At 33.1% G+C, this 10,625-nt stretch overlaps 1 protein-coding gene across 2 annotated transcripts; it reads right to left on the bottom strand.

Annotated features, from left to right (window-relative positions):
* Nucleotides 1–2,740: 2,740 nt before the first annotated feature.
* Nucleotides 2,741–10,249, bottom strand: LOC111915554 (uncharacterized). Of its 2 annotated transcripts, none has more exons than XM_023911209.3 (10): nt 9,813–10,249; nt 8,717–8,794; nt 6,646–6,967; nt 5,359–5,585; nt 5,180–5,282; nt 4,635–4,735; nt 4,385–4,559; nt 3,551–3,721; nt 3,363–3,463; nt 2,741–3,224 (listed from the first exon to the last, which is right to left on the bottom strand). In XM_023911209.3, the coding sequence occupies exons 1-10, from the start codon at nt 10,071–10,073 to the stop codon at nt 3,165–3,167; spliced, it is 1,599 nt and encodes a 532-aa protein (XP_023766977.1). In that variant the 5' UTR covers nt 10,074–10,249; the 3' UTR covers nt 2,741–3,164. The 2 variants fall into 2 exon arrangements, with proteins under 2 accessions (XP_023766977.1, XP_023766978.1); XM_023911210.3 differs by having other exon boundaries at nt 6,808–6,967; nt 9,813–10,248.
* Nucleotides 10,250–10,625: the final 376 nt, after the last annotated feature.

The raw sequence follows: 10,625 nt of genomic DNA, 5'->3' as shown, positions 1-10,625 counted from the left end.
ACATGCATTATGTACTTACTTGTATATGTTGACGATCTAATTCTTACCGGCAATCAGGACTCCGTGATTCGCTAGTTTATCAAAAAATTGCATCTTGAATTTGCAATAAAGGATCTTGGCCGCCTAAACTATTTTCTTGGCCTAGAAGTGACATATACATCTGATGGTTTGTTTCTTGGTCAGTCCAAATACGCTCATGACATACTCCAGAGGGCAAACATGCTAGATGCCAAACCGGTGTCGACTCCTCTAGCCGCTAATGCAACATTTGTGACCACTGGTGATCTGTACGCTGATCCTACTCACTATCGGTCTCTTGTCGGTGCTCTTCAATATTTGACCATTACCCGTCCTGATATTTCGTATGCCGTGAATCAAGTGAGTCAGTTTCTACAAGCACCGACTGTTTCTCACTTTCAAAGTGTGAAACGGATTCTCCGGTATATCAAAGGCACCGTGTCTTATGGCCTTACGTTCTCTCATCGGACGCCCTCATCCACTCTGCTCGAGTACTCCAATACCGACTGGGCTCGTTGCCTTGAGACACGACGCTCTACCTATGGTTACTCCATCTTCTTAGACGGGAATCTTGTTTCCTGGAGTGCTAAAAAGCAACCTACCATCTCCCGCTCCAGTTGTGAATCCGAGTATCGGGCTATGGCCAATACTGCTGCCGAGATAATCTGGATTACTCACTTGCTCCGAGAACTTCATGCTCTCCCGGATGCTCGCCCCACCTTGCTCTGCGACAACAAGAGTGCCATATTTCTCACACAGAACCCTATTTCTCATAAGCGTGCCAAGCATATTGAGCTTGACTACCATTTTATTCGAGAACTTGTTTCTTCCGGCAAGCTTCACACCAAGTTCGTTTCTACCAAGCTTCAGGTGGCTGACATTTTCACGAAGAGTCTACCGCATCACCAGTTTGAATTCTTCAGAGACTTGCTCACTATAGGCCCCCCACCGTTCAGCTTGACGGGGGCTATTAGTCGTAATACTTGTACTTAATGTTTTTTTTGTCATAGTTTCTTTGTATAGGGTTCTATGTGTAACATTTCATTCTATTTATTGTTTTTCTCTCTGCCTCTTTTGGCATTCGAGAGTTTTCTCTCCCTATCATAAAAGCAATGGTAATTAAATGCATCATAAAATAGCTTATAAAGTTTTCCAAAAGATTCAAATATTTAACAAAATACAACATTATAATGGCATTTATATTAACAAAAGCTGTATTCTTTTGTTAAAACGAACAAAATACGTCTGACTATTCGAATACAACATATCTATTCTTTTTAGACTAACAAGTACTTATAAAACAATTTGAAAAGTAACAAGGGCAGTAATCCATATAAGTATTTGCATATTCGTTTTGCGTGTGGGATTCGATCGGTGTTTAACCGAAATTACTTGAGGTCTATGTCAAAGAAAATAAAGAAGTGGTAAACAATGCAAGATGGTCAACGACAAATGGTACACAAAGCTGCAAAAAGATAAAAGATGTCAAGGAGGATTCTATGTTAAAGAAGAGATCAAGTACACAATGCAGAAAAGAAAAGTATGTACGGTCGAAACAAAAATTAAAAAATAACAATAATAAAGAAAATGCAGCCTTTAAATAATAAGAAACATCTCGCATGGTTTCCCCACCTAGGTGTTTATGCCATATGTATATACATGTCTATATGATGGTAGCGACTGAGAGTGAAATTAAAAAATTAGTGTATAAGAAAATTTACATAATTTAATAACAGGCAATTCGAAAGTAAAGAAAGATGTCAAGTAAATTAAAAAGATGTCCAGAAGATTATATTATAAAATAATTGAATATTTGAATAAATAATTTTTAAATTAGTTAACGATAGTTACAAATAACATTAAAAGAATATTATATTTAACTAGAATTTATATAAAATAAAATATATTGACCTAGAAAGTGATTGGCATTTGAAAAGACGATTATAATAAAAATAGAAAAAAATAACTGTTTTTACATTAAACTAATATAACAATAATTAAAATAATATTAAATAAACTAATCAAGTAATCATCCAAATTATATGCTTTGAAATAAATACTTATCTTAAAAATATTAATTATATATTGTTCGTGAAGTGTCAATTATTATAACTACTCCAACTCTTAAGTTACAACATTCTTCTAAAAGTCGTTGTAGTCCAACATAATGAAAATATTGGATATCAACTTTTAATTTGGTACAAAAATTGTTATTTCATACTTAATAACACTGACTTGGTTAATTATAAGAATACATATAAACTTGTTTATATCTTAACTACATAATTTACGTGCATCACAATTGTATTCACCTAACTTTACATTAGGAAGGAGAATGCATTGTTTATTTGACCAACACTTGTTTCCAAACAAAGTAGCATTTGCTAGACATTTATATTACACTTAAGAGTATGTATCCATGAACAAGTTTTACACTTTCCACTGTTTGTGCGTATTGTATAGTTTTTACCAACTTTATACTTTTCTTGTTCCATTAGTAACTTTATTGTGTGTATCTCATCATTTTTTCGGCAGTCCTACACTGTCACATATTCTTCATGTGGGCTGACATGTCATTGCGTGTATCTTATTTTTTTTCTCATTCGTCCAACACTATCACATTTTCCTACACTATAACATTTACCATGTTTCTACCCTTTTTCCTGAATTCTATTAAAACCCAACTATCCCGCAACTATTTATGCACAATCATACAACAAAATGGTCCAAAAGCAGCTATATTACCATTCAATCTTTAAAAAAATTCACAAAATGACAAAAACAAAAAAAAGGCTAGTAGAACATGCTTTTTTAACCTGTCAAGTTTAGTCGTCTATTCTGTTGAAGTGTAGAAAGTTGAATACCATCCTATGAAGCTTTTATATTTTTCACACATTCTATGGAGCAGAGTTCATATACATTTTTAAAAAAAAAAATCACATAAGTTGTTCCATGAATGTTGATATAGCTTGGCTCAACGTTTACCTTTCTATTTGGGGGTGTAGTATAAAAGAATACAACACTATATCTATAACTCAGGGATGCCACGTATTCCCCAAGATTTCACTTTGGTTGCTTTTGCTTTTGCTTTTGCTTTTGCATTTAGCTAAAAATATGTATATAATATACAGCATTGAGAGTAAAAATTATATGGAGTCATGATCAGCCAAAAACTCGATTATGCTCGGAAATAACTGTTGTGGTGCCTGCAAATTAGCATCAGTAAAAATGTCACTAATCTGTACACAACAACTTTTTGTCACTTCCCATATGATATAGTAGAAATTAATGTTAATTTTTTCTTTCAATTCCCTAAAAAAAAAAAAAGAAGATAAATTACATACCAAACGGCCTCCAACAATATCATAGTGGGCATAGTGTGGCCCATCTGGCTCACCAAAGACTTTGTATGTTGCTAGATGTTTAGGAACCAGTTTGATTGTCTCTGCATTCATAAATTATAAATTTATAATTTATAAAAAAACAAAATGAATGAAAGTAAGTTGTTATTTCTTGCATTTAATAATGTTACCATGTACAGCTTCGGGTGGACAAATGACATCAAGATCACCAGCAATTGCTAAAACAGGAACATCAATTTTGTTAAGATGATCTTTGTAGAAGAAAGTTCCACTTCTGTCACGTAATCCACCTTCCTGAAAGGCTGTTGTTAGCTGCAATAGCAGCTTCGCAGGCACCGTGCCTAATAAAAAAAAAAAAAAAAACAATCTTAGATAAATACGTTTTTCTTATTTTTGACAAAATTACATAAATGGTCCCTGTGGTTTACCAAAGGTCACAAACTTAGTCCTTGCTAATTTCTTTTTGACGAACATGGTCCCTGTGGTTTCCAAAACTTGCGTGACTGGTCCTTTTTGCTAACACCGTTGGTTTTCGTCCGTTAGTATGAGGGTAATTTGGTCTTTTCAGGTAGCAGGGACTAAGTTTGTTACCATAGGGACCATTTTATGTAATTTTGTCTATATTTTGCGTTTATTACTTTGTAGCTTTTCCACCATTTTACAAAGTTCAAAGCGACATTTTAAAAAGTAAAATGGTGGAAAAGCCATAAAATATAGACAAAACTACATAAATGGTCCCTATGGTTTAGTTTACCCATGGTCTCACAAACACAAACTCAATCTCTGCTACCTGAAAAGACCAAATTACCCCCACACTAACGGACGAAAACAAACGGTGTTAGCAAAAATTACCATTCATGCAAGTTTTGGAAACCAATGGGATCATGTTGTTCAAAAAAGATTAGCAAGGTCTGGGTTTGTGACCTTTGGTAAACCACAGGGACCATTTATGTAATTTTGTCAAAAAATAATAATAGTAGAATGGTGTAATAGGAAAAACATACAGAAATTGTTCATAACAAATTTCTCCATGAGGTCTGGATGCATCATATCTTGTGCAGAAATGAGGCGACTTAACCATGACATGACATAAGGAGGACGAGAAGCAAGAGGATAAGCTGCTGCAAGCAATGCGCCTAATGGAACAGCACGCACATTCAATACCTGAGCTGGATCTGCCTGCATTAAAAAAAATAACTAAATCATCATAAATTGCAAAAAAGAAAAATACATGTTTATATGATTAGTATTTACCAGAGGTGTGAGTAGTTTTAGCGATGAATTTGATGTGGTGTAATCAAGTGAAGCCCCCAAAGTAACAATTGCAGCCAATTTGGAGTCTTTTCCTTCGTGAACTTGTAAAAAAAAAAAATGATATTTTAGTACCCACGTGATCAAGAAACAAACTGGTATCTTAGCAACTTCAGATGTTTTTTTTTTTTTTAATTATTTGCATGATCCTTATACTAAAACATTGCATATTATAATGAATTGACTTCCATTTAATTATGTAGTATAGCATCCTACTTTCATTTCTTTCTATTAGACCAATTTTTTTTTTCTTATTAAAACATTGTACTTTAAAAAACCTACTTAGTTATAGCATTGTACTCGCAGTTTAGTATTAGAAATTATACTTTAAAAAATGGAATAATGACATAAAAACCATTAAGTGTGCAAGTTTTGGTCGGTTTTACCCTTTAGTGGATTTAAGGTTCATTAAAACAAAAGTAGAATGCTATAATAAACAAATGATGGAAGTACATTGCTATTTGTTGAATTTAGCTTTTTTTGGATACCATTTCTTGAGAGCATGGCATACAACAAGATACCACCCATGGAATGGCCAATTGCAAGCAACTTGTCATCTTTCGGGTTGCATTGTCTTCGTATGTATTCCATCTGATTTAACAAATATAAGTTATATTAGATGAGAAGATATAACATAAAAAAAAAAAAAAATGATTTATGACATCACCGCAGCAGGCACGTCCTCTTCAAGGTAGTGGTCAAAGTCCCAGTTATACTTGCCAAGGATGTCAATTTGTGTTTGGAGGTTTTCAATTGTGGAAGAAAAGCGATCTAGTAAATCTGTAAATGGAGGAGACACTGAGCGTTGACCTTCTTCAATAATATCACCAAGCCTTTGACTTAAATCTCTTATTTGGGTTGCAAGAGTCGAATTTTGTAGAGCTTCTGGAGAACCTGAAATAAAAAATTGGTGTAAGTCTAATGAAGATAGTAAGGGGGAGTTTGGTTCGCAGAATGCTTTTGGAAGAAAAGGAATTGGAATATGAGGGAATTGTAATCTTCCACATATTTGGTTGGCAGGAAATAGAATGGAATTCAATAAATAATCTGAATAATTTTTTTTAACTTTTACCTATAACTAACTTGTTTAGTATTACCATTATTATTATTAGAGAATGTACGTTTTTTGGTCCCTGAGTATACCTGATTTTTGCAATTTGGTCCTTGTTTTTTGTTTCTTGTAACATTTTTGGCCCAGGGTCCAAATAAAATTACTATTTTTGGTTGTGAATACAGCGGATTTTTGCAATTTTGGTCCTTGCTATTGTCATTTTACCAAGAACAGGGACCAAAAACCTTAAATAATGACCAAAATTGCAAGAGAACTTTTTGAGACCAAAATTAAAAAATCAGCTATACTTCCAATTATGTAATTTACTCTTTTATTTATTTCAATATAAACATAAGAGTAAATTACAAAAATGGTCCCTGCTTTCTGGTTTTTTTCCATGTATAGTCCAAAACTGAAACCTTTTTCATTTTTGGTCCATATTTCAAGGTTTCATATTAGTTTTGGTGTCTGGGACCTTCTAATTTTGGTTCTTATTTCAAAGTTTCATATCAGTTTTGGTCCTTATTTTAAGGTACCATGATTGATATGAAACCTTGAAATAAGTAGCAAAACTGAAAAATGATTCAACTTTGGACTAAACCCGATAAAATAAGAAAGCACAGGGACCATTTTTGCAATTAATCCAAATATAATGAGGATATTTTGATCTTTAATTAAAAAAAAAGTACAGAATTGAATTCCTTCCACCAAGTCCTAGGAATGTGTGAAATCCATGAAACATGGAATTTAAAGGAATGATAAGAAATTGAATTCCGTCCATTTGGCAACCAAACAGTAACAAGGTATGATCGAATGGAATTACAAATTCCAATTCCATCAGAATCCACGAACCAAACATGCCCTAAGAGATTCAGATTCACTGAATAAAGAATCCTGATTGACCTTCCTTTATTAGTGTTGATAATCTCTCAGAAAACCGCTTAAAAGTTTCTGTGAATGTCATCAACAACTGTGACTGATCATCGGATTCAGCCATCTCTTTCTTTTCTACAGAAGAATCAGAATTAGGGTTTGGTTGATTTTGGGAAGAAACAGAAACCACACCGTTTTCTTGTGTTTTGGGAGTTGATTCCATTCTTTCAGAAGGAAGGCTGATTGGCTGTTTGACTTCTTTCGATGCCACCTCTGAACTCAATCCAGCTCCTCGGAATTCAAGAATCCAGGTATCGTATCCTTGGCTTGACATGTGGCGTGCAAATGAAGACTGAAAAAGTTTGAAACTGTCAACAGAAATAGAAACTAAAGAATGATGGAATCAGAGAAGGAATGGAATTGTTCATTCCATTCCACTGAAGAAATTTTGTTAATGTTCATTCCTTAGCCAGATGGTGTTTTTTACATTCCATCATGGAATGAAAATTTGGGATATATTTATGTATGCTTTAATGACATAGATAATTTATAGGAATTATCATTATTTTAATTAAATTCAAATTTTTATTTTCTTCAAATAACTGAAGCTATTATTTTTATTAGGGTTAATTACATAAGACCCTATTTATTGGTTTTATCGAATTAATCCTTGACCTTTTTTTTTCTAAAAAACTCCCTAGGTTTTTCATATTTTTTGATTTGCCCCTTAGATTTTTCCATCTTTTCAGATTAAGCCTCAACTTTATTTTTTTTTCTAAAAAAACCCTTACATCTTCGTATATAACCAGAAGATTACTGGTAAACCTGCTAAAAGGGCCAAACCGAAAAAATGGAAAAATGTCAGGGCTTTTTAAAAATAAAAATAAATTTGAGGTTTAATCAGGAAAAATCCAATATATAGGTAGGGTCTTTTATGTAATTAACCCTTTTTATTATAGCTTATCCAGTTTTAATGAGCTTTTATGTGTTTAGTTTTTTATTTGGTCCTAATGACAGAAAAGTCCTTAAGTTTGGCAGAAATGTTCGGATTTACCCTTTTGCGTATTTCTTGTTCATTAAAGCCATAAGTTTGCAACTTTTTTTTTTCCAATTTTACCCTTTTTGCAGGTTTACCCGGTAAAACCGACCATTTTTGCAAAACTTAAGGGCTTTAATGAACCAGAAATACACAAAAGGGTAAAACTGGAAGAAAAAAATGTTGCAAACTTCTGGCTTTAATGAACAAGAAATACGCAAAAGGGTAAAACGGAATATTTCTGCCAAACTTAAGGGACAATATGGTATTAGGCTTTTTTTATTTTTGTATAAAAAAAGTATTAATTATAATTAAAATAGTATAGAATAGTGTTTAATTATACTTTGTATTTACATATAATACATAAATTGATTCCATTCATACAGATCCAACCAAACATAATCATGGAATGTAAGCATTCATGCCATTCAATAACAAGCAAAATGTGTGTTAAAGATGAAATTGTATCCTTCCTTTCCATAAGCATCGGTATAAATAATTTACCATAATGACTAATCTACCCTTTATGTATTTGGTAGTCTTTTTAATGATATTCTGCTAAGAGAGACACGAGACCAAATTGGTAAGAGATTTTTGGATTGAAGGACAAAAACTACAAGGTTATGCAATTGTCAAGGGATCATTATGTAATTCACTTCTCTTTTTCTAATAATTCCAAACAGCCAATGCAAAACAATTAGTTCAGGGATGAAAATGAGTTGTAAGAATAGTCCAGGGACCATTTATGTAATTCACTACAAGTATAAATTTGGCAAACAAAAAGCGGTCGTTAAAAAGCATTACAAAGACGCACAAAACCTTTGTTGCCTTATTTATAATTTCAAATATAATTATAAAATAAGATATATTGATAACTGAATATAATAGTTTGGATACAAACCTTAAATTGAAACATTAGTGAATAACAAGTCTTTGTGTGTGTTCATTTAAAATAATATTCAGTCCCCAACAATGACACTTAAAGCTTATTAAATAATTTAAGTAATGATTATGTAAAGAATGATGAAGCACAATCATAATTCATAAACATAAACTTGAACTCACCCCAGGAGCAAGATCATATCCAATTGCATTTGTTCCAACACCACTCAAAAGCAGTAATGGATGATTTCTTGAAGGTGCCTACAAGCATGCATAATCAAAGTAAATACATAAACATCTACAACATTCCTTTACTCTCAAACAAATACAGGTAGATCAAAAAAATATCCATAAAAAGTTATAGTATTATATAAACCGCAGAATCTGAACATGATCAATGAATTAAATTGCATCCACTTCTTTTAATTCACATCAATATAAGTTTTAAGATCTTTCTTTTGTAGAGGCGAAATCACCTAGCCTGAGAAATTCATGACATAAAAAGATCAATTTACACAACCAAAGATATTTGTTTCCATATTACAACTGATTTGATGTAGAACCAGATTCAACAGTACTTGCATTTTGTAGACAGGTTAAAGAATATGGTGGATCAATGATCATGTACTCATGTGTGCTCACATATAATCACGTGAAATAAACAAATGAATATGGTATCTGTGCATTTCAACAACTTGTCGTAATCCATGAAAGTTGTTAGGATCATATGATATTTCATAAATGCTAAAGTAGTGCATTAACTGAAGGAGCTCTTTCTTCAGAAGAAAGCCAAACATAAAGGAATAAGACAGAGAAAATATTCTCCAACTGTTAACCCATAGTTGGTATTTGTATCGTGATGGGTCAATTAGGTCATGCTATGACGTATGCTGTGAGGTTTCTTCCTGAAGGTAATCCGCAAGTGTTGATAGAACTGAATCACCAACAAGTGTCATCAGAGTTGTTAGAACTAGAGGTATGTCTAATAGGTGAACTTTAATTTCAATTGAATCAGATCGTAGCTTTGAGTTTTGATTGAAAACTGATGCGGGGACGCTAGTTATATGGATTGATTGGACAATTGCTTTATTCTGAGGTTGGGCATGGCGTTTTGCACTCAAGAATCCAATGACATTCATTTGCTATAGAGGACATAGTATCTGTACAGAATGACATATCAAAGTGACCTCCCTTCCGATTGATAGTGTGTTACATACATTAGTTTGAGCAACGATTGATATAAGAATTTCGAAGAAGAAGATGAAAGGAGAACACACACCTTAGGAGGAGGCTTGTAACGCCAGAGAGCGAGTCGCCAGTCGGAGTTATGAATTGAAACGTAATGAAGTTCATCAGCAGTACAGATCGGAGGCTTGTGAGATATTCTCTCTACGGCCGCCGCATGGAGCGGTCTAAGCCGGGGCGGCGTACGGACGGAAACGGGTCTGGGGAAGGGCGATTCGTAGCGACTGGGGTTCAAATAGCAAAAGGTAGCAGCAATTTGAATTGCAGATCGAAGATCCGATTGGAGGAAAAACATTTTTGAAGTTGGTATGAATTTACTATATCAATTCGTTTCTATCGCATGTGATGTTGTCTCCTTTTTTTGCACAAAATCCTTCAACGTTTTGAAAGCCAACCTTCCATGGCCATTGCAGCTTCATCTGTTGCCGGGATATATCAGGATAATACATATAAAATCAGGACCTGTAAAATGTTAAAAAATGGTAATAAGTTTGAAAAACAATTCGGCACAAAATCAAATTTATTTGGTGGCTGTGATATGATGCTAAACTTCAATTGTTTTGTGCTGACCAATGTTTTAAAAACTGGTTTTTTAATTGAATCGGTATGGTAATCGGTTCCGGTTCAACCGTCGGATGAACCGGTTTTTATAGTTTTCATGTTTTTTTTTTTTATTTTCTTACATATACATACATATATAAATTATAAATTTTATACTTATAAGTTCAAACATTAAAAATACACATAAAAATACATTGTAGATGAATTCAAATACATTAAAATAACACATAATCATAAGTTTTAGTGTTTATATCAATCCATATATGTCAAAAAGCAAATAAAGTAT

The sequence above is a fragment of the Lactuca sativa genome, chromosome 8 (genome assembly GCF_002870075.4).
Source record: "Lactuca sativa cultivar Salinas chromosome 8, Lsat_Salinas_v11, whole genome shotgun sequence".
Lineage (NCBI taxonomy): Eukaryota > Viridiplantae > Streptophyta > Magnoliopsida > Asterales > Asteraceae > Lactuca > Lactuca sativa.
The sequence above is the reverse complement of the archived record's forward strand: the minus strand, read 5'-3'. Positions and strand labels throughout refer to the sequence as shown.

Excerpts from the sequence above, each read along its gene's own strand:
- LOC111915554 (XM_023911209.3), bottom strand. The coding sequence starts at position 10,073 with ATGTTTTTCCTCCAATCGGATCTTCGATCTGCAATTCAAATTGCTGCT. Across the intron at positions 5,586-6,645 it reads ATCAACACTAATAAAGGAAG|GTTCTCCAGAAGCTCTACAA; the intron begins GTCAATCAGGAT and ends TTTTTATTTCAG. Across the intron at positions 3,225-3,362 it reads ATATTGTTGGAGGCCGTTTG|GCACCACAACAGTTATTTCC; the intron begins GTATGTAATTTA and ends GCTAATTTGCAG.